Genomic DNA, 23,815 nt, shown 5'->3' on the forward strand with positions numbered 1-23,815 from the left:
CCCCAATGCATCCTGCACTTTGTTAGATACTGATTCAGCAGATATTTGATTCACAAATGATTCATATGACTTAGACAACCTCCTAGTAGACATATAGTTGGCGACTGGGTATTTTGATTTGGCAGTGAGAGTAGGTTCATATCTTTTGGCTGATTGACCTCGAGTGGTTCTATTTGGTAACACATATTGCTCAACACTAGACTCACTACTACTAGTACCAATGGATGGACATACCTCGAACGGGTGATCTTCAGTACCAGGAAGCAGTGGGTCAGGGGTAGAAGTGATGGCAGGAGGGGCAGTTGTGTCTTCAACCTCATTCTCAGTGATTGAAACTGGTGCCTGGACGTCTGGAGCTTCTGCGGATGGAGACGGCGGCGAGCTAATAGTCTCAACTGGATCTGTCAAAATACCTCCTAGCTGTGTGACTTTTGCTCCTCCTTCAGATTCCTCCCCCTCTCCATGATACAACTCTTCAAAATATGAATTCTCCCCCTGAAGAGCTATCTCTGAAGAGGAAAAATAGCTCATGTCCTCAAAGAAAGTAACATCCATAGTGACGTAGTACTTTCTGGTAGGTGGATGATAGCACTTGTACCCTTTCTGATAGCCTCCATAGCCAACAAACACACACTTAAGAGCTCAGGCATCCAACTTAGACCTCTAGTGTTTAGGAATATGAACAAAAGCAACACAACCAAAGACACGAGCTGGAAGATTATGAAATGAAGGTAAGGAGACATGAGATGCAAGAACCTCAAACGGAATTTTTCCTTGAAGGACACTAGATGGAAGACGAGTGATAAGATGAGAGGAAGCATGTACAGCATCACCCCAAAGATACTTAGGCATATGAGCACTAAAAAGAAGGGCACGAGCCATATTAAGTAAATGACGGTTTTTCCTTTCGGACACTCCATTTTGTTCTGGTGTTTGTGGACATGTGGTTTGGTGAACAATCCCATGGGTTTGAAAAAACTCTTGGAAAACATGATTAACATATTCTCCGCCATTGTCAGAATGAAGGACTTCAATGGTGCTATGGTATTGTGTTTGAACAAGAGTACGAAAGGTTTGAAAGGCTGGAAAGAATTCATCTTTGGTTTTAAGAAGAGCAACCTATGACAGTCTCGTATAATCATCAATAAACAACACAAAGTATCTCATACCTGATACAGTAGGCTCTCTAGAAGGTCCCCAAACATCAGAATGAATCAACTCAAAAGGAATAATACTTTTATTAGAAACACTAGGAGAATAAGTAGCACGACGACTCTTGGCCAAAACACATGTTTCACAATGTAAAACAGACTCATCCACACCAATAAACAGAGTAGGCATGGTTTTTCTCATAAGACTAAAAGATTGATGTCCTAAACGGCGATACCACAACCAAATTTTACTTCGCTTATCAGAATTTGAAGTCAAAGCGGCGCCGGACTGTACTCCTGGTTTCTCCCCTGCGTATGTCTGATCCAGATGGAACAACCTGCCCCTCAGATAGCCCCGACCGATTATCTCCCTGGTAAGAAGATCCTGAAAAATCACATACATAGGATAAAAGGTTACTGAACATTTAGACTCAGTATTCAACTGTGGAACAGATATCAAATGATGAGACAAGTCAGGCACATATAACACATTATGAAGTTCTAAGGTAGGAGTAATACGAACTGACCCTGACCCTAACACAGGAAAATCCTCACCATTGGCATTGGTTACATAGGACACTGGCGGGGAAGACAAGTCAGTAAAATATAATTTATCATAAGTCATATGATCGGAGGCACCATAATCAATAATCCATGTATCAGAACCAACAAAGTTAGAAACCTTTAAAGCCATACCAATCTTACCACGACCAGCTATAAAGACCGTAGGAGCAGCCCCACCTACCGTATGATGATCCTGTCCGGCCACGCCATAGAAATTCGGTTCTTGGATCAACTGAACCGCAGCTGCCTTTGCCTTAGGACGATAACCTTTCTTTTTGGGGTACCTATTCAGCTTCCAACAAGTCTCTCGAACATGTCCAAGGTCATTGCAATAAGAGCATTGAGGACGGGGGCGGTTGGTGAAGCCTGGTGGAGGACCTTACTGATGCAAGGGAACGGAACTCTGCTGCTGAAGGAATGGTGCAGGTGACTTGGCCTGGATGGCTAGGCTAGACACTTCAACCTGTGCTTGTTTGACACTTTCCTGCTGAGACTCATCCTTACAAATATATGTGAAAGTTGTGTTTAGGCTAGGAGAGTTTGTCATTCTAAGTAATTCTCCCTTGGCACTGCTATGCTTCTCATCAAGCCCTCTCAAGAATACACGAACCCTTTCAAGTTCCTTCTCCTTCTGGCACCACACAAGATCTTCCTGATTCTTGATCTTGCAAGGTCGCTTATGATCAATTTCAGCCCATACATTCTTCAGCTTGGTGAAATACACAGCTACTGATTGCCCATTCTGTTGCATACTGGCAGCTTTGCACATCAATTCATGAACCTGTATAAAATCAGACTCATTTGTTTACATATCCCCCAATGTTTTCCATATAGCTTCAGCAGTCTCACACTCTTCTACCAACTGTAGCACATCTTCAGTCATAGCTTTGAATAAAATTGCCATCACAAATCCATCATCATCCTCCCACTTAGTATAGGCATCCACATCCTCCTCACTAAGAGCTTTGGTTGTTCCAGTCACATGCCCCATCTTGTGTATGCCACGAAGATGGACAGACATAATCTTCTTCCACGTTCGAAAGTTGGTACCATTGAGTTTCATACCCCCAAAAGAACCACCATCTGAACTTCGGACAGAAACCTCAACCTTTTAGACCTCATTGATCCTGGAACTCTATCCTTCACTGTCATCACCACCTATTGCAATAATACAATAGAGAAAAAACACATAAATCCCAAAGTACGCAGCGGAAATAAGAAGAACAGAAGGCTCCAAAAAATAATAATAACATTTTTTTTTGGCCTGTTAGAGTTGACTAGGCTGAGTGGGTTGACCGAGTTGAGATGAGTTGACTCACTGACTGAGTTGAGGCGAGTTGACCGATCTGATCTGGAAACCAAGGAACAATGTCGGCCTGAGCTGAGGAAGTTAACGACGGCGATTTGGTAACCATGACGATGCCGGTGACTGGGTCTGAACGGCAGAAGATGGTAGCGGTGACTGGGAGAAGGCGCGACGAGTTTGGGCAACGAGAAACCCGATGGTGATCTGGTCTGATGCTGGATCTGTTGCAGAAGACGGGTCGTGCGACGGAGATGAAGTGACGTGACCCGAAGATGAGGACGGCGATCTTCACAGATGAAGCAGACGATCTGGGTGCTTTGCAGCGACGCTGGACTTGAAGGACCTTGTTTTGAAAGAAGACGGCGATCTGGAAAGATGAAGCCGATCCTATGAGAGATAGATGTCAGAAGCCGATCTTGTGAGGGACAGACGTTAGTTGACGTCGATTGGAGATGAGACCCTAACAAAAAGGATTCTAAGACAATTTTCCTCTAATTAAGAGGGAAAAAAAAAAGAACAAAGAGACAAAGTTCTTTTCGGATCTTTGCTCTGATACCAAGTCAAAGATAACAAGGTTGAGAGAATGAATTGTTTGATATTTATTAAACCCATTCTGTGGTGTATATAAACAGATTACAATCATACTATAACTATTGTGTACTACTATACTACAATACATATACAAGGTAAGTAGTTACAACAATAAATTCCCTTGTAATCTATTTTTAATAGGAAACTATGACTCACGCTGACAAAAGGTCTGTTCATCGGTGTTTTTTCCTCTCATGTCTCAATCTCCAATGTCATCGACGCCAAGCTTTTAGTTGTAATTGCAGCTATTGAGGTGGCATGGGCTCGTCACTGGCACCTTCTTTGACTTAAGGTTGATTTGTAGCTGGTCATCCATTATTATCGCTATCCACAAGTTGTTCCTTGACTTTTGAGAATTCTTTGGTTGAACTACAGAAAGAAAATGCATCAATTGTGTTCGAATAAGCCATATATTTAGATTTTAGAGAAGGTAATGGGCTAGCTGATGCGCTTGCTAACTTTGACACCAAAAACATGGGTATTCATTGGTGGGATTCCGTTCCAGTGTTTCTAGCTTCAAAGTATGCAAAAGACTTGGCATCTATGCCAAATTATAGAACATAAGTTGTCTAGTAAGGTGATTAATTGCCTTTGTTTCACGTTGGTTTTCTTGGTTGTATTTTATTGTAATGGGTGTCCTTAGTAATTATGTTAAGGACACTCAAGACTTTTGTCATCCTTTAATTAGTTGTTGCTGCAGTTGCATATTAATTTGCATCTGCATGTTTCTTGTCTATCTTTCATTGCTTGCTTTTGTTGGAGAAGTTCTCCTCATTGTTATCCTTATAGAGGGGTATTGGTGTAGTCTCCCCCTTATTCTTGTATAATTTTTCTTCTTTGAATAAAATTTTGGATAAAGGGACAGATTACCCCCTATCTCGCTTCGTTAAAAAAAAAAGTGAGAGAAAAATCAGATTACAAAAAGAGATTGAAGAAAGTAATTGCAATCAAAATTCACTCCAGTACTCGAAATTTATAATTTCAAGCAATCAATTTTTCGATAGATGGATGGAGTCTTGGTCTGGATGATTTCAAGGATGAAGACGATCTTCTGTAGATCTGGACGAGATGGAGGAAAAGAAAAAAAAAGAAAAAAAGATGGAGGCTTGGTCATGAATTGATGAAGAAATTCTGGTAAACGAGAGAAGAAAGAAAAAAAAAACAAGGAAAGAAAAAGAATATAAAAGTAATGGGGTATTGGTCTTTATAGTTTATTGGCACCAACGTGGATTGGAGTTCAGAAGCTAAAAAGGGGGCCGTGACCACTTACCCAATTTTAGCTCAAAAATTGCCCACTTACTCCACCAAGAGTTTTTTAACCCTATTTATCCAATCTAACAGTGTTTGACAGTATTGCCCTCATTTTAATTAACAAATTACACTCATATATCTCTCTCTCCTCCCCCTCATCGATTTCTCTCTCTCTCTCTCTCTCTCTCTCTCTCTCTCTCTCTCTCTCTCTCTCTCTCTCTCTCTCTCTCTCTCTCTCTCTCTCTCTTTCTCTAACCTCGTCTCAGGCTCTCTCTCTCTCTCTCTCTCTAAGCCACCACGCCCACCACTCCACCATCGATGTCGGCCTCCACCGCCGCCACTCTGTCCCACCGTCGGACCACCAAAGATGACGCCATCCAACTCCACGATCCCAACCCCTCTGGGCTTCGCCGGTTTTGTTCGTCAGATGTCCGGGAAACTCTCCACGCCGGAATCGGGTCTGGGCTTCGCCAGTTTTGTTTGTCAGATGTCCGGGAAGCTTCGAAGCTCCAAGCCGGAATCGAGTCTGGGCTTCGCTTGTAGGTCTCGAACGACGTCAAAATTGTGGTATATTGGGGGGCAATAGACAGATTATTGCCCCCAATAATTTCTTAACTATGGTTAATTAATCACTGAAATTAGAGTTTTAATAAGTTTTATGTTGTTTTGAGTTTATTAAAGTACAATAATCTATCAATGATAGAAACTGGTGATTTTTGGAGTGGTCTATGGGAGGCAATAGACAGATTATTGCCCCGCAATAATGTCTTAACTGTGGTTCATTTATTACAGGTCATTTCAACAAAATGCTGCTAGATTCATTAACCAACATAATTAGGTTTATTGGGGGGTCATAAAAAGTTTATTGCCCCCCAATAATTTTTTTATAGATGGTCAGAAGTAACTCAGTTTGGTTTTGAATTAGTTTACAAAAGTACAGGTATTCAAATTCAATACTTGGTGAATTTAAGTCCACAACGAATTGATTTTTTTTCACACTCTCCACCTCACTTGAACCGCTTCACCCTAGGCCTCCCGGGTGGCCTCTTAACAAGAATAAATGCACCTAACAACAAAAGGATCACCCATATTCATGCAAAAAATAACAAAACAAATATATTATTGCCCCGCAATAAACAGATTATTGTCGCCCAATAATATATCAGAAATACCAAAACACATTAGAACCAGTCTTTAACACAAAGGAAAATATCACTAAACATAATTCTAGAGACTTTATAACAATTAAGACACATTATTAACCCCCAATAGGAAGATTATCGCCCCCCAATAATCTCGACTCCGGTGACGATTTTGCCCACAATTCCAATCGTTTTGCAACAATTCCGGTTGACCGTTTGCCTTCACACTGATTTGACTCCGATTGTAACGACTCCGGTTGCAGCCCGGGACCGGAGATACAATGAAGTTGCGATTTCCGTGATGATCAGTCACCGGCGAGAGAGACAGAAGCAAATCGAAGACGTACCCGATTCTACTAGCGGTCGTCGATTCCTTCAGAAGGTCCGACCCGGCCTCGCCGAGCTTCTCAGTGACGAGGACCATCGGCTTGGCGTCGAGCCTGGCCGCGGAGAGCACGACAACGAGTTTCGGCGAGGCAATGGCGAGAGCCGGCGTCGTGGGCGACCTACTGGAGGGATGGAGGGAGAGAGAGAGAGAGATCTGACGTCGTCTGGAGAGAGAGAGCTCTCTAAGTGAGAAAGAAGGAGAGGGCAAAAAAGTCCCAAAAAAATAAAATAAAAATAAAAAAAAGAATTAATTGGGTATTAGGGAAATAATCCCTTAGAATGTTTTGGGTAAATGGGGTTAAAAAAATGTTAGTGGAGCAAGTGGGCAATTTGGTGTCTAAAATTGGGTAAATGATCATTTCCCCGCTAAAAAATTAGGGTCCTTGACTAAATGCCTAAATTTAGACAAACATGAACTCACTTACTCCAGTAAGAGATTAGTATGCCCACTTACTCTATTTAAGTGTTAAATTACAATTTTATAGTGTAACAAGTAATATATTACAACTCTGCCACCCTGACATTTTCTCTCTCTCTCTCTCTGTTTCTTGATTCAAATCACACAGACTCTCTCACTCCTCTCTCTCTCTCTCTCTCTCTCTCTCTCTCTCTCTCTCTCTCTCTCTCTCTCTCTCTCCCTCTCTCTCTCTCTCCCTCCTCCTCTCTCCGATCTCTTCTCCCAGCGGAGTTAGACATCGACGTTTCGCGGTGGATCCTCGAGCTCCTTCTCCTTGACCGCAACAAGGAGATCGTCGCCAAGCAAGTCATCGTCACAGCGCCGCTCTCAAACTAGGACTGGGGGTTGAAGAAGACCATCCTCCGAACAATAAAGTTCTAAATCTTCGATGAGGCTTCGGTGAACGAAGCCATCCTCAAATCCTTGGAGTCGATCGAGGTTTTGGACAACAACCAAGGGATTCCGATCACAAACACCATGAGAGCGGCGTACTGCGCCTTGTCGACGAAGTGTGTGTGAAACCTTTAGTTTCTTTATGCTCTTTTCTTCATTAAAGCTAATTTAGTGACAAACTTTGGGTAGAGCAAGGGCCTTCGTACTACTCTATATCAAGGTGGTGTTGTTTCAATTGTGGTTGTTGCTCTGTGTGCTTCGAAAAGCTTTGGTTTTTGATGAGGCTAAGGAAAAGCATGAGGTCCCTCATTCTTTTTTGTTTTTTTTTTTTTCAATTATGCTGCGAACAAATCTCAGATCTATGTAGGCTCATACAGGGTGGCTCCTAGAGTGTAGGTCCCTCATTCTTCAGTTTCTAATAATCCTTGTTTAGGTAAATATAAAATTGAGAATATATGGTGTATGTTTCTCTACTAGTTATATGCTTGGTTTCGTAATTTTTTGACTTGCCCAGCAAACTTTTTCAAAATTGACTTGGCAATTATGATTTTAGTTGGTATAAATGTATAAACAAATGATTATTGGGTGGTGTATGGTTCAGTGTTTACTAGAATAGATTTTGCCAGTAATGATTGTTTTTTTAGGGCTAAATGCTGACTACTACCCTGTAATTTGGGTCTAAAATCAATCAGTCCCTAAACATCCAATTTCATCAAGAACACCCCTGCACTTTCAATTTTGATCTAATAGGTCCAATTTGTTAGTCTTTCGACAATTGAGTCATTTAACTTGTTGACGTGGCTCATATACGGCCTATGTTTTATGATGTGGTGTTGAGGTGGCCTGCATAGTCAATTTTGGAGTGAGTCTCATTATTAGAAATCTATCAAATAAATAGTTTTTCAACAAATAATCCAACTATAACTTGAACTCATAACAGAATATTAATGAATTGGACATATTAGATCAAAATTGAAAGTACAGGGGTGTTTTTGATGAAATTAAAAGTCCAAGGACTGAATTGATTTTGGACCTAAACCACAGGGTAGTAACCAGTATTTAGCCCTTTTTTTATTATGATTTGGTTGGTAATAATAAGATTATTGGGAGGCAATAATAAGATTACTGAGGGGCAGTAAATGTTTGTTAGGGCAATAATAAGATTATTGGGGGCAATAATAAGATTATTTATTTGAATAAACCTCCGAAAGCTTTCAAAATTCAAAGCATCTTCATTTTTCACTAATTATTGATCCACAATAAACTTGTTATTGGGGAGCAACAATATGTTTATTGGGGGGCAATAATATGATTACTGGGTATTATTGGGGGTAATAAAATCAGACGCCGGAATCCGGTAGCAGGATTCAAGATTCCGGTGACCGGTCACCGGAGTCCGGAGTCCGGCAAGGACTCCGATGACTTCTCTCTCTAAGTGACAAAGAAGGAAAGGGTAAAATTGTCCCAAAAATAAATAAAAAGGAATAAAAAAAATACTTAATTGGGTATTAGGGAAATGATCTCTTAGAGTGTTTGGATAAGTGGATAATCTCTTAGAGTGTTTGGGTAAGTGGGCAATTTTTAAGCCAAAATTGGGTAAATGATCATTTCCCCAAAAAATTATGTGTCATACAAGCTGTCATATTCAAATTTGGCATTTCAATTAGACATTTCTTGACAAGACCAGCCCCAGATTTTACCTTAGAAGAAATTCTGCCTAAAATTTGGCAGAATTTTCCTTAACAATGGACTACCCAAACCTATAAAACAAACTCAACACTTGTATTCCAAGCTCCAACTCCTGGAGCCTACCTGCTCCCATAATAACAACCCACGTATATATGGGTCATTGCCCTTCAATATCAATCATCAAGTTTTGATACAAACAAGTAATATTGAAGTAATATAATTTAAACCAGAAATAGATATATAATATGAAATAAATATCGAGCACTTCACTCGTAGCTTTCACCAAGTGGTTACTAACTGAGTTACCTCACTTGTAGAACTCACCAGACGGCTAGTAGGATCATGTCATCAGTTGTACTCATCAGACAGCCACTAGGATCATGTCACCAGTAGCACTCATCAGAAGATCAATAGAATCATATCACAAGTAGCACTCATCAAAAAGTCACTAGGATCATGTCACCAGTAGCACACGCTAGGCAGCTACTAAGATCAGTTCGCCACTAGTACTCATTAGGGACCACTAAATGGAAGATGCCGAAATGACTGACTACACTATATAACTCCTCACTTTAGCTTAAATATCTATAGTTTACTACCATCTCATGCTATCTGGAAGATACTGTCGACCAGTATCGGAGGGTATACTGTCGTCCGGAATACTCTTCTCACTCTATCTGTAGTATCTGAATAATACCTGACTAACCATCTCATGTCATCTGGAGGGTACTACCTACCAGTGATACATTGGAGGATATTGCCGACTGAATTACTAGAAGCTAATAGTTAGAGGGTACTGTCGACCAGATGACACATCAAAGGGTATTGTCATCCGAAAATATATTCTGGAGGGTACTACCAACCAGACTATTACTTGAAGGATATTGCCGACCAAGTAAGCTAGGCATGCATGCACTTATTAATATAATTACCTCCATAATTAACCTACTTAAATTCAAAACTCCAAACTCATTAACTCTCATAGGATTTAACTCATAATATTTCCAAAAGAAAATTTCTATAACTCGAAAGCAAATGTCAACTCATAAAATAGCATGCAATTTAATTTAAAAGCAAATGTCAACTCACGTGTTTAGTATTTCTCAAAGATTACTCAAATCTCAATTTAATACTCGCCAATAAGTTTATTTATTTCTCAAATCATAAATAATGTTCAAATTCAACATTCCCATCGGAAATGACCCTCAAACCATAAATTTAAGCTCAAGACGCAACTTCAAAAATCCTTTAGTTAATTCATCGTAAATTCCTGAAAATCTGATCTCTTATCCGGAATTGGCTCAAACTTCACTAGTTTCGTTAATTTAATAATTCAAACAACCTACAGAAATATCAGGACGATGCAATGGTCGGAAGGCAGCGGACCTGCCGGGTAGCTTTCGAGTTCGGTCAGACCTGGATCTCACTATCTCTCTCTCTCTCTCTCTCTATCTCTCTCTCTCTCTCTCTCTCTCTCTCTCTCTCTCTCTCTCTCCATGTGTGTACTGTCTCCAAGAAGGGGGGGGGGGTGCTCTCTACCAGGGATACCTCCCATTATATATAACATAACGTGAAATGTCAGTTTTGTCCCCAAAAATTTCAACGAAATAAATAACGTATTTTACTCATATGAACTCCGATTTTAGCGTGCTACGTGTCTACAAACAATTTTTGTAATTTATTCAAAATGTGAACCTATTAAAAATTTCGATCGTTTACCGTCCAAATGACCGGTAAATGGGTTTTCTCATTATGGGGTGTAATATTTCTATTGGAGATGTTCTTAGTCGTTGTTATTTCGACCCTGAAGTCACATTTGATGAAACTCTTATGTAACATCAAGGGTGTTTAAAGTCCTATTACCTATAGCCTCCTAAGACCTATAGCAACTGATGTTGAGTCGCACCCCCTTTTCCACCTAGCCCTAGAGCCAAAATAAATTCTCGTATTGTGCACCGAACTTCACTGATTGGAGTCGACTCATCTGCTTTTGGCAAATCGCAAAAGACCAAAAGGTATGTTGAAAAGAGTTTGAAAACTTGAGCCTAGAAGACCAAAGATCCCTTGAAAATGCAAATTAATATACATTCACCACTTAGCCTTTTCCCTAACTATACCAATCAACATGAAAAAAGGATGAAGAGGAGAAGAAGGAGAAAAGAAGAGATGGGCAAGGAGCCCTAATAGCCAAAGATACCATTGTCATCGATGAAGGGAACATTGAACCATTTTGTCCCTTCCAATCCAAAGTCACAACAATAGTTGGCTCAAACAAAATGTAAGAGGATGTCATATAATAAAGCACTGAGAATAAACCCCTACCAACTTTTAACAAAAGAAGCCAACATTAACCTTTGTTGTTAGGGCAAGTTGAACCTCCTTAACTTTTCTAACCCGAAGCTAATTAAATATGAACCTTGCATAATCACTGGAGCCATGAGTAGAATGCTAAGTTTGTTCATCCTAAAGCTAAACTAATGGTTGTGCTAATAATCCTTCCATGCATCATGCTCCCATTTTAGAGGAAAGTGATGATTCTTTACTTGAACGCAAACCCTAGTGGTTTGAAAAATCACTAAGGTTGAGTCTCAAAGGCCATCATATGACAACCACCACATTGTGGTTCACTGTGAACAGTCGTTGAGTCAAAGTGAACCAGAAAATGTCATAGACAAGTCTTACGAATTTGAAAACCACCATTGGAGCCCTAGAACTGCTCCTTGTACCTTAAAACGATCTCCTCTTCATAGGCCTTCGATAAAGAGATATGAGCTTAAGAATGTATGGGCCTGAACACCACAGCCCAAATTAGACGCAACAAAAATAAACAAAAATACTAGGCCCAGTTCCAGTCCCAAAAGAAACTATATGGGCACCGAGACCCCTACACCAGCGCCGAGTGCCTGTTCACCACCGCCGCTGTGAATACCAGCACACGTTGTGCCAGTGCCTAAAGGACAGCGACCAACCTGCCTTGTCATAGCCAACATCCAAGCTCAACAAGATTGATCGATCCAACCACAACCCGACCATTCCAAAAATGTAGAAGCTCATCTGAATTGCAATTTGATCTCTCCAAACACCCAAGGACGAAGTGGGAAGCCAGCTGGCTAGCGCGTTGCTGCCTGTTGCCTCCCCTCTGCGAATTCAGGATCCCATGAACAATTTTGGATCCAACACACCACAGCGCAACCAGTCATCACCACCGCTAGATCTGAGGGCTGCACTAATTAACAAAGCTTGTATTGGAAGAATTTGAGCAACAAAGCGATGAAATTTGAGTGCAACAACTGGAAGGTTGAACGGAGGAGAGACACAAACTCAAGGAGAAAGTCGGGCAAGCAACGCGAGGAAGGATGACCTCTATGCAAGCCAAAGAGATCGACGACTAAAACCTAGATCTAGGGCGCTGTCATCGGAGGGGAGACAGAGAAAAAATTCTCGCTCTCATTTTGTTACTTTGTTTAACAAATTATCTTTGGCTAAAAAATAATAATAACATAGTAATTAGTTAAATAACTATAAAATCAAAACTAATTGATACATGAGAGTGAAATCCACGCTCTTCATTTAACAGTAATATTTGTAATGTGTTTTTATTATTTCTAATTTTCAAGGTTAGGGAGAGTGCGAGTATTACATTAGGAAGCCCAGAAACAATGTTGGGCTACTGAAGGCCCAAAGATTAGTACAACCTATAAATCGAGTCGCACACCGAATTCAATTCCATAAATCCCAATCCTTCCAAACCCCAAATTTCAGAGGGAGAGAAGGAGCAGCAGCAGCATAGTGAGCTCGCTCAGAGAATTAGGTATGGCGAACAACGCAGACGTGGAAGCCGTGGACTTTGAGCCCGAGGACGATGACCTCATGGACGAGGACGGTGCCGTCGACGCCGAGCCCGCAGCCTCCCCCCGGGCCCCACTCCCCAAGCTCAAGTCTGCTATCACCGGCGCCTCCTCCGCCTCTCTCTCAGCTCCTAAGAAGACCAAAGGTCGAGGCTTTCGCGAAGATCCCAATGCCGAACGCAACACCCGCCTGGCTGTCTCTGACTTGGACGGACTCAACGCCCTGGACGGCCTCGAGCCCCAGCGATGTAAGAACCCCTCTTTCCCCGTCTTTGTTTTTCTTAAATTTTTTAGGGTTTGAATGATTTGGTATTTAGGGTTTTATTTTTGTGCGTCCCGATTCTTGTTTTTGCGAACAATTTTTCATTCCAATTGTGTAGGCATGATGAGATATCTGTTTCATACCATGTTCATGGCCTATATGCTTGGGAATAGTTTGGAGGATGTTGTGGTTTGCTAGAATGTTCAAATTGTTGATATGAATATCGGAATAGTTTGCACACTATCTGGATTAGAATAAAATAGACTGTTGTTGTAGGGAGCATCTAGATTTTCATGCTATTGCAACACAGTTATCTTGCAAAATGGTAACTTTGGGTTACTGCTTGTCACCTTGGATTTCTGCTCCTGAGTTTTTATTTTGGATGTCTCAGCGTACACCTTATTCTCATATCTATCTAATGTCATGCTATTTGTGAGCATGATTTCAACTGCTATTTTACCAAGCCTGTGAGCGTGCAGTTTCATAAATTTTGGATGATCCGCATCATGGTATCCGCTACTCAGTTAGTGCTTAACAGAATTGATTTGGTTCTTCAATAATGGATTATGGCTTGGTTTGGTGGTTTTGTGCTTATGGCCGAAATAAGAGGGACATGTTAGTTTGGAATGATTCTGTGACTTCACATTAAAATTGAGAGGCTGAAGATATTAAGCGAAGGAATCAAGTTTATGTTTGGAGGATTTTGTGGTCTAGCTGTGGACAAGAGAAAGAAACTAACTTTATATACTTAAGGGGTGGTTTGGGGTAGAACTGTTAGAGGGGGTTAAATATTAGAAGGTCTTGTTGTTGTAATATTTCCAACTGGAGGTCTGCTGGGATATACTAATATAATACACTCATTTTTTTATTTGGCTTTGTTGGTTAAGCTTGTGTGGAGTAATGTTTGTTCTTGTATACACATTTGTTTATATGGCTTTGTTGGCTAAACATTTAGTTTTGGTGAAAAAATAAAAAAAAATTTGATTATTAAACTTGTGTACATTAATATATCACCTTGGATGCATCAGATCTATCCCAATTTTCTTTCGTTCTGATATATCAAAAATAATAGTCTTGCTTTATCTGTTTCAGATTGAACCTTATTTATTATTTTTCAAGTTGAATTTCATATACTATTGTACAATTTTCTATATTTTTCTAATCATATATTAATGGGATGTATTTTATAGTTGCATGTCGTTGGCCTTTCATTTTGATAACATTTCATGACTGCAGCGATCGAGGGATGGATTATTCTGGTTACCGGAATCCATGAAGAGGCACAAGAAGATGATCTGCATGCTACATTTGGTGAATTTGGGGAGATAAAGAATTTGCATTTAAATCTTGATCGCCGTACTGGGTTTGTCAAGGTACTGACACAACTTGGATCATGTTTGATGATATGGAATTCAATTTACAGGTGTTCAATTTCAATACCCCTTTTCTTTTTAGCTTTCTAGTATCCTATTAGTGCATAATTAAAGAAAATGATAATAAATCATTCAATTTGTTAATCAGCAGAATTTGACCTTGTCTATATCAAGGATAAACATATCTTGTTAATGAAAATGCTCTGTTCAGATTTATTTGTGTGCAGATTTACATAAGTATTGATACAGAGTGCTGAGGCAAGAGGGATTTACATAGAACCATTTGAAAAACATTCTAGTGAACATGATAAATAGTGTATGATATGAGTGGTTTTGCTAAAGAAAGTGTGCACGACTAACAAGACATTATTTGAATGGTTGGCTTTAGTTAACATTTTCAGCTGGTTTTGTATAACACCAAATAGCTTCCCTTCAACTTTACAGTGCATTTTCTGTTGCATACATGTTAGGTAGCATATCTTTTTAGATCAATATATATGCCATATATGTGACACTAATTTTGATTTGAGCCCATCATGCCAAAGATTTGGCATGGTATTAGCTTCTAACATAGTTTTTAAAATGAAAACAACGGGTAACAGAACACATGTGGGGAAAAAGATGAGGTATATGTACAAGACATTTGTTCATAGACTGATTCTTTTTGTACTTTATTGGGGGTTTATTTATTTATTTGTTTTTTGTTGGCAAGCCCGTAATCCATCATGAAGGTTTCTCTTTGTAATGATTGCTTTTTGGTGAGTTAACGTCACTTATATTTCTATCAGGGTTATGCGCTTATTGAGTATGAGAATTTTGCGGAGGCGCAAGCTGCAATATCCAGAATGGACGGAAACAGTGTACTTACACAGATTGTTAATGTTGACTGGGCCTTCAGCAATGGATCCTTCCTTGATGGGTCAAAAAAGAAGAACCCAAGGTTTGTCTTACACGAAATCTTTCTTTGATCTAATTAAGGGATGATTCTTTTCATATGAGAAGAAAGTTGTAATTACATATATAGGGAGATGATGCCAATGATTAATTTACATCTAGGTGTTGGGAACATATTTGTTTAAGGTTGCCCGTAGGCATTCACACTGAAGGGGAAACCCAGATAAATGCAGGGTTTTATGATATATCATGCATGATATAATTGAAGTAGTGCTATCTAGTAATATTTATCCTTGCTTCGTACTATGCATTCGACATAATGGGAGTCGATCAGAATATTTGGGAATCTCTTTTGTGATTGGTCCCATTAAGGTCCCGGATGCCTTTAATCTTATTATACCAGTGGAACATGAATTTTCTATTTCCACAGGGCCTCTGTATATTGGGTTTCTCTTCCTAGGATTTTTTTAATCTATTAGTCTTATGAAGCTTACTTTTTTACCATCAGTCAACATACTCTGATACCTGTATGTATATCTTGTTTTGGCAGACAACTCCGAGATCGTCGCTCGAGGAGTCCTCCTAGGAGGAGATTTTAATGTCGCAGGCATGGTATTGTGAGGAGGTCTGGATTTTGAACAATGGGTTTTGATATTTTATCATCGAGTTAAAGATTCAGGTTGATGTGTGCAATTTTCACCTGTTTTACGGATTCATCTCAATTTGCTATGGAGCCCTCAATATCCACTTCAGTTCAGCTGTGGTTTATTAAACTGTTTCTTTGTTTAGTGATTTTCTCCTATTAACATGAGGATGTTTCTCTAGTGTGATTTACTTTCTGACTAAAGATGCTGTTAAGACCGTAACTTTGTAATTTGAATGTAGATCAAACCTTTATCTTTTCAAGTTTTTATTTTTTTTTGTTTTCACCTTAATAGTAGGATGCCTAGTCTTAAACTAACATCGAATGTGATAAAGACTTTTGGGAGTAAACATCTTATGTTATGAACAAAAAATATCCCCTTAATAGTAAGATGGCTTAAACTAACATAAAGTATCTTTAAGATTCTATACTGCGAACAAAAAATATCGTATGGCGTTGAGGCTCGTTTTGGAACATTAAAACAATTTGTACGGGAAACTACCTTAAACGGCGAAGTTATTAATTTGATGGAATGATGAAGTATCTGATGTCTACGCTCTTGTAACATAGTCCCACTTAGCCCCGAAATCATATTATAAGTTTTCTATGTGTTCGTTTCTTTTTCTGTCTAAATATTACTCCTAGGGTTTCCTAGCTCTCATCCCTAAGAGCAAGTTCACCCGTAGTCAAGAAATGTCAAGGTCAAAAAATCAAGGCTTCGACCAGTTAAATAATTGTTCACTGCCACTGGACATGAGTTTCCACCCGTTGTTTTTTTTGACCAGTTAAGACTGTTCATTTTCACTGTTCATCGATTTTTTCTTACACAAATGAAAAACTAGGAATAAGTACAATACAACGTTATTTAGTTGTTGTACGAGAAATTCGGTTTCTAATCGATTTTTATTTTCGAAACAAACGTTATTTAAGGGGTCGTGAAAATTGACTTTTTCTACGTTCAGAATTTGGGAAAACTTCCTTCACGAAAGTTGTAGAGCTCATCGATACGATCTCGTGCATATATGGAACGCAATATTCAGAGTTTGTATGAATTTATTATGAATTTTTGAATTCTAGAAATTTTCTATAAATAGCAAAAGAAATTTTTGACGTCTATCTCTGCTCCCTGACGTTAGCCAGGCTTATCTCCAATTCCGACGTGGCAGCTGGGCCTCTCCTTCGACCGGTCAAGAAATTAGTCAGGGCTTTGCCCGTTTTCTTCCCCTGGTTCATCAAAAGCCAAGTTTTGGCTGGGTAAATTAGGCCCAGTGGAGGAGTGGAAATGGAAATACCCGATCACCACATAATGTTTCCCTACTGGTGCCCGGTCAAAGAGCAACCGCTGCACTTGCTCTAACATCACCAACGGATCTCCGGTCACCTTTTCTTGCATGGCTTTGTCAAAAATCTAGCCGTCTTTATGTGATAACTCTTTAATCTCAACCTTTGCCTTTTCTTAGACTTTCTCCTCAAGTAGTTGTTCTCTTTCTACATGTTTTCCTTGGTGGTTCTAACCTAGTCTTCTTAATTGGAGCTAGTGGAGCAACTCTACTCGTTCTCATTCGACCTTTCACTATTCATGGTTGGGTCCATGGTGTTCAGCCTTCAGATAAGTTCTGGTGGAATTTTCAATGGTGATGACAGAGGTCCCGTTCTTTCCATCTCCGTTGCTGGCCTATGGCATCTTTGTTTAGTTCAGCGGTGTGGATTGTTTTCTTTCTCGTCACTTTAGCCTTGTTTCATGGTGTTTCTTTTGTCTGTTACGTTTCAGGTCACGAGATTGTGAGAGTTCCTCTACGTTTCAATTCTAATATGTTTGAGGATGGCTTGTGGATATGGCGTATTTGGCTAGCTTTGACCTTGGTTAGACCCCAGTGGTTTTTGGTTCCATTTTTGGAATCTAGGTGGGTTCAAGATCTGGATACCTGATATGGCTTTTCGGCTCTTAGCAAATTAGGCTTCGGGTTTCTAGTCCTCTACAAGCTCGTATCTAGATTCAGGATCAAATCAATTTATAGGGCTCCAATATGGACTAGTTTTTTGTGTTTGAGGAATAAGACTTGCCACTTATTTATTCACGGGCACGCCGACTAATAAAATTGAGATATGAAATTTACACGAAATATATTACAACATCTCCAATCTCACATCCGTGGAACATTTTACGGGTCTTTTGAGAAACATTATTAGAAAATAGGCATTCGAGACCAATGTGCAAATTGGGTGCTTAGTTATATGTGTACTGTGTTCTTCGATGTGTGCTGTGAAAATGCAAAATGTAATAATTTAAACACAAACAATAGAGCCATTTTCTAAAGTGAAGAATAAAAGTTATCGTATAATAAAAAATATCCCGTATTTGATATCATATCATGAGGAGGTTTTCTATAAAAAAAACCCTAGCAGAGCACGGCTTGGGCTCTGAGTAGTAAACAGCAACCGCCGGTGGCTGTGCAGGGCGGCCTTTGGGCTGTGATTGATGATGAGTCTTCGCGTCTTAGCTTGGAATTGTCGGCGTATTGTGGGCGGTTGTAGCCGACGAGCGCTGGTTGATCTGATTCGAAAGGAGAAACCTCGTGTTCTATTTCTGTCAGAAACGCTCTGTGATCAAGGGCAACTTGAATCTTTACGGATCAAGACGGGATTTGATAATTGTTTGGGAAAGGAGGAGAGTGAGGAATCACCGGGGTGGCGCTTCTCTGGATGAAGGATGTTCTGCTTCATATTAGGAACTATTCTGCCCGACATGTCGATGTCTCTATTGGGGCTGCAGGGTCTCCGAATGAGTGGAGGTTAACTGGTATATATGGGTATGCACAGACCAGCGATCGGAGTCATACCTGGGCATTGATGCGAAAACTGGCAGCGCAATCATCCCTGCCATGGGTTATAGTGGGTGATTTCAATGAGATTCTCACTAGGGCAGAGAAGTCCGAAGGTGGTGTTTGGAGGCTAGCACAAATGCAAGCTTTTAGAGAGGCTATGATGGATTGTTCTCTGCTGAATATGGGGTTTTCCGGTAGCCCTTTCACGTGGTTTGATCATCAGACTAAGGAACGTTTGGATCGAGCGTTATGGACGGCGGAGCTGCGGGACTTATTCCCTAAGTCCTCTTTGACTCACTTGGATCCAAGTACGTCGGATCATAGTCCCTTGCTTCTGCATATTTGTGAGCGTCCTCAACCTAGACGCTGCCAGAAATACAGGTTTCGGTTTGAACAGTTCTGGGCGTCCCATTCTGAATGTGAACATATAGTGCAGAAGGGGTGGGCAGTGCAGTGTCAAGGTGATCCAGTTAGTCGAGCCGCGTCGAAGATTAAGCATACTGGCAGGGAATTGCAGGCTTGGCAGAAGCCTACTTTCATGTTTAGGCAAGCTGAGATGAGGGCTGTACGTAGTCGCTTAAATGAATTATTGAGTATGCCATTTGACCCTGTGCATAATCGTGAAAAACAGGCCTTGAAAGTCCGCTTTCAAGAGCTTCTCACCCAAGAGGAGACATTCTGGATCCAACAGTCCAAGGCGTTGTGGCTTAAAGCAGGTGATCAGAACACAGCTTTCTTTCATCGTAGAGCATCTAATAGACGTGCACGAAACTCGATCAAAGGTTTGCTAAACTCTGATGGTGTTTGGGTGTCCGAGTCCAAAGAAATAGAAGGTGTGGTTACAGAGTATTACTCGAGTTTGTTCTCCACTGAGGGAATACACGGGACTGCCTTAGACATTATTATGAACACTATACACCCTAGGGTTTCTGCATCTATGAACCAAGAATTGTTAGCTCCGTACTCGGATGAGGAGGTGAAAACGGCTTTGTTCCAAATGCATCCATCAAAGGCTCCAGGTCCTGATGGGATGTCCCCATTTTTCTTCCAGAAGTATTGGCATGTGGTTGGTCCTGATGTATGTACTGCTGTGAAATCCTTTTTGTCTTCTGGTGTTTTACCGACTGAGATGAACTTCACACATGTGACATTGATTCCTAAAGTTTCTGAACCTAAAAGTATGACAGATCTTCGACCCATTGCATTATGTAATGTGTTGTATAGGATTTGTTCGAAAGTGCTAGCTAACAGGCTGAAGCGGCTACTGAATGATGTTATCTCCCCCTTGCAAAGTGCATTTGTTCCTGGCAGACTGATATCAGATAATACCCTGATTGCTACAGAGGTGGCTCATTACTTGCATACTAACCGACGAGTTGATGATGCCCACTTCTCTCTTAAACTTGATATTAGCAAAGCATATGATAGATTTGAATGGGACTTTATTAGAAGCATCCTGTTAAAATTAGGGTTTGCGGCCTCTTGGGTGGAGTTGGTGATGACAAGTGTTACGATGGTTAGTTACTCTTTTTTGATAAACGGGGAGGTCTGTGGATATGTGAAACCGTCTAGAGGGGTTCGCCAGGGGGATCCTCTGTCTCCATATCTGTTTATTTTATGTGTCGAAGGCTTATCTTCTCTTATCCAACATTTTGTCAATCAACAGTGGGTGTCCGGTATGCGTATCAATTCTTCCGCTCCTGTATTGCATCATCTTTTATTTGCTAATGATAGCTTTCTATTCGGAACTGCTAATGAAGAGGAGTGTCAGCAGTTTCAGAATATTCTCTATACATATGAAATTGCATCAGGACAACGAATTAATCTACAGAAAAGCAGTGTAGCCTTCAGCCGACATCTGGACCTCAACAAGCAATTGGCCTTGGCGGGTATTTTGGGTGTACAGAGGGTTGATAAACATGATCGCTATTTAGGCCTGCCTACGCATGTGGGGCGGAGTAAGACCGCTGCCTTCAGTTATCTCAAGGAACGACTTTCTAAAAAATTAATCAGTTGGAGGGCCAAGTTGTTGAGTGGTGCGGGAAAGGAGATCCTAATTAAGGCGGTGGCTCAAACCGTCCCTACTTATGTGATGAATTGTTAAATGTTGCCTGTTGGTCTTTGTGATGATCTACACCAGCTTTGTGCCGGGTTCTGGTGGGGGGATACAGGTGAAAAAAAAAAAATTCATTGGCGTTCATGGGAGAGACTGTGTGTGCCTAAACAGGAGGGAGGTATGGGATTCAAAAATCTGCATTGGTTCAATATGGCTATGTTGGCTAAACAGGGATGGCGTATTTTACAGAATCCGGGGTCTCTAATTGCTCAGCTTTACCGAGCTTTATATTTCCCTAACAGTGATTTTTTGCATGCTCAATTGGGTACAGCACCTTCCTTCTCTTGGCGAAGTATAATGGAGGCCAAAGATGTGTTAGTACAAGGCTTGCGGTGGCGGGTAGGTAATGGTGAACAGATTGAAATCTGGAAAGAAAAGTGGATTCCACATAAGTACCCTAGATGCCCATCCTCTCCTCCAAATCGTGGTGCTCCAAAATTCGTTGCTGAGTTAATTGACCCTATTCTGCGTTGCTGGGAAAAGGCAAAGTTAGATGCCTACTTCTCACCTGCAGATGTGGATTTAATTCTTTCTATACCACTGAGTCGCCGGGTAGTACAAGATAGGTTGGTTTGGCACTTTCATAAGCATGGTATTTTCACTACTAATAGTGCTTATTTTGTGGCCAAGGATATTGCGAGTGGGATGGTTCTTGCTCCTGATAGGGCTCCTGATCTTTTTCGGCCTCTTTGGAAGTTGATTTGGGGAGTTAAAGTCCCTGGAAAAGTAGCTATCCATGCGTGGAAGTGTTGTGCTATTGTGTTACCTACGCGGGCAGCATTGAGTAGGAAGGGTTATAATGGTGAAATGGGGTGCTTACTATGCTCGTATCAACATGAAGATACTATCCATATCTTTGCTAAGTGCCCATATGCTCAGCAAGTAAGGGGTGCAGCGAATATAGTGTTTGGAGGGCCCGGGGTTGGAGAATTTCGAGACTTGTTGTTGGCTTTGGCTACTACTCAATCCAAGGAACAGTTTGCTAAGACTTTGGTAGTATTATAGTCTATCTGGAAGAATCGGAATTCTCAGCTATGGGAGAATAAGCAGCAGCGGCCAAGTGAGGCAGCGCTACTGAGTTTGGGCTGGTTGCAGGAGTTTCAGAAAGCTAGTGGAATGGAGAGGCAGCGTATTAATGGGCAGTCACACCGGTGGTCCAAACCGGCGTCGGGGTGGGTGAAATGCAACACTGATGGGGCGTATACAGCCTCCACGAGGGCAGCAGCATTTGGGGTGGTGTTGCAGCAAGAGAGCGGCAGTTTTGTGGCTGCTGCAGCTGCTCCCCTTAGACAGATGACTTCTCCTTTCCATACAGAGCTGATGGCTCTTGTGGAAGGGATGAAATTTGCTGAAACCTTGAGTCATGAGAAAGTAATCTTTGAGACGGATTGTTTACTGCTAGTTCAAGCTCTTGCACGGGAGGAAGCAGATTTATCTAGTGTGGGATTGCTATTAGATGAAGTCAAGGAGTTCCTACGTCGTAAGGTAGAGTTTAAAGTGTTGTATACTCCTCGTGAGACTAATCAAGTTGCTCATAATTTGGCAAAACATGCTTCGAACTCGCTAGAGAGCCAAGTATGGTTTGTTTTTGCTCCCGACTGTATAAGGGATGCCCTCCTCAGTGATTGTAATCACTAATGTTTCAATGAAGCTTCACTTTCAACAAATGAGGAGGTTTTCTATTTATACCCATCTGCATGGAATGCCCATTTTACCCTTGCGAAGAATTATGATACTCCTCTAGCTAATTGCTTTCTGTTTTGGGCTCGTAATTTTTCCTTCATTCATTTTTCGTTGAAAACTTCCTAAGTTATTTCTCGACTTCATCCTAGGCCCAAAACTCAATTTTGTAAAAACCCAAAATCCAAAACTTTGTTACAACTCAATTCACCTTCTTTTGCTTCATTGAACTTTAGTAACCTTCTAGGCCCAAACTTAAATTATATGGCCCAAACCGTGATCTCGATACCAAAACAATTTCCGAAATCGATTTCTTCACTTAAATTACCTTGCAAAAAATCTTATTGGCAAGAAATTACTTTTGGAAATTAACTAAAATTTTCAGGGGCTCACATTTTGTGTGTGCGGGGTCACACCATTGGCTTCTATATTACTTCTTGTGAAGTATTGGAGAAGTCCTTTTGTTTCCGAATTTCGTGGTTTTAACCCACCATACCTGGGTCGATATATTTTATTGCTAGCTAGCTTATTAGTACTCCTCCCTGCTTACTATGTGTTTGGGGGTGAGTTGAGCAAAGAGCATGGGATGCTCAAGAGTGTGGGACACTCCGACCCGAGCCTAGGAGGCTCTCTTTTTAGCGTATGGTGATAGTGCGTTCCCTATACTTTTTATTTATTTTGATTAGCGGGGCTAGTATGTTTTCTTCTAACCAGCGGGGCTGGTATGTTTTCACAGGATTTCAGAGTTTAAGGAATTATGCTTTATAATTGTTGCATGCATTGTTTTTCTTTCAAAGGAACAAATGTGGGAAAGTATGAAATTTCTTTTGTATTAGTTACTTATTTTTTTATCCACTCACACTAACGTTTTTTTTACTTACTTTCCCCTGGGCCTTTTGGTTTCAAATGCCCAGTTCGCAACGTAGCTGTCCGGCTTAGGAGTTGAGGCTTAGCACCATCACTGCTATCTATCATCTGTAGGTTACTAGCTGACCTACTTTTGTGTAATATATTCCCTTGTCTTTAGACTGCTCTGATAATCGTGGAACTTTTGTATAAATTTGTTTAAACTTCGAGTGGTTGCGAATTTGAACGTTGTTGGATAATTTGTAAATCTAAATTGTGAAACTTTGGTGTTGAAGTAGGGTGGTTCTTTGACTTTAAGACTAATTGTTTAGATGGGTAATTTTGTTTCAACAGGTTTTGGATTGTCCACTCTTAGGGGAGGTTATGCCGAAATTTT

General features: G+C 40.6%; 1 protein-coding gene across 1 annotated transcript; it reads left to right on the forward strand.

The window, feature by feature from the left end:
* Positions 1 to 12,647: 12,647 nt before the first annotated feature.
* Positions 12,648 to 16,221, forward strand: LOC112167613 (RNA-binding protein Y14A). Its single transcript, XM_024304655.2, has 4 exons — positions 12,648 to 13,027; positions 14,278 to 14,414; positions 15,203 to 15,354; positions 15,859 to 16,221. Exons 1-4 carry the CDS (start codon positions 12,745 to 12,747, stop codon positions 15,905 to 15,907), a joined length of 621 nt encoding a protein of 206 aa, XP_024160423.1. The 5' UTR covers positions 12,648 to 12,744; the 3' UTR covers positions 15,908 to 16,221.
* Positions 16,222 to 23,815: the final 7,594 nt, after the last annotated feature.

This window comes from Rosa chinensis, chromosome 5 (genome assembly GCF_002994745.2).
Source record: "Rosa chinensis cultivar Old Blush chromosome 5, RchiOBHm-V2, whole genome shotgun sequence".
Lineage (NCBI taxonomy): Eukaryota > Viridiplantae > Streptophyta > Magnoliopsida > Rosales > Rosaceae > Rosa > Rosa chinensis.

Coding starts and splice junctions, on each gene's coding strand:
- LOC112167613 (XM_024304655.2), top strand. CDS start 12,745: ATGGCGAACAACGCAGACGTGGAAGCCGTGGACTTTGAGCCCGAGGAC. Junction 13,028..14,277: donor CGGCCTCGAGCCCCAGCGAT/GTAAGAACCCCT, acceptor TCATGACTGCAG/CGATCGAGGGATGGATTATT. Junction 14,415..15,202: donor GCCGTACTGGGTTTGTCAAG/GTACTGACACAA, acceptor TATTTCTATCAG/GGTTATGCGCTTATTGAGTA.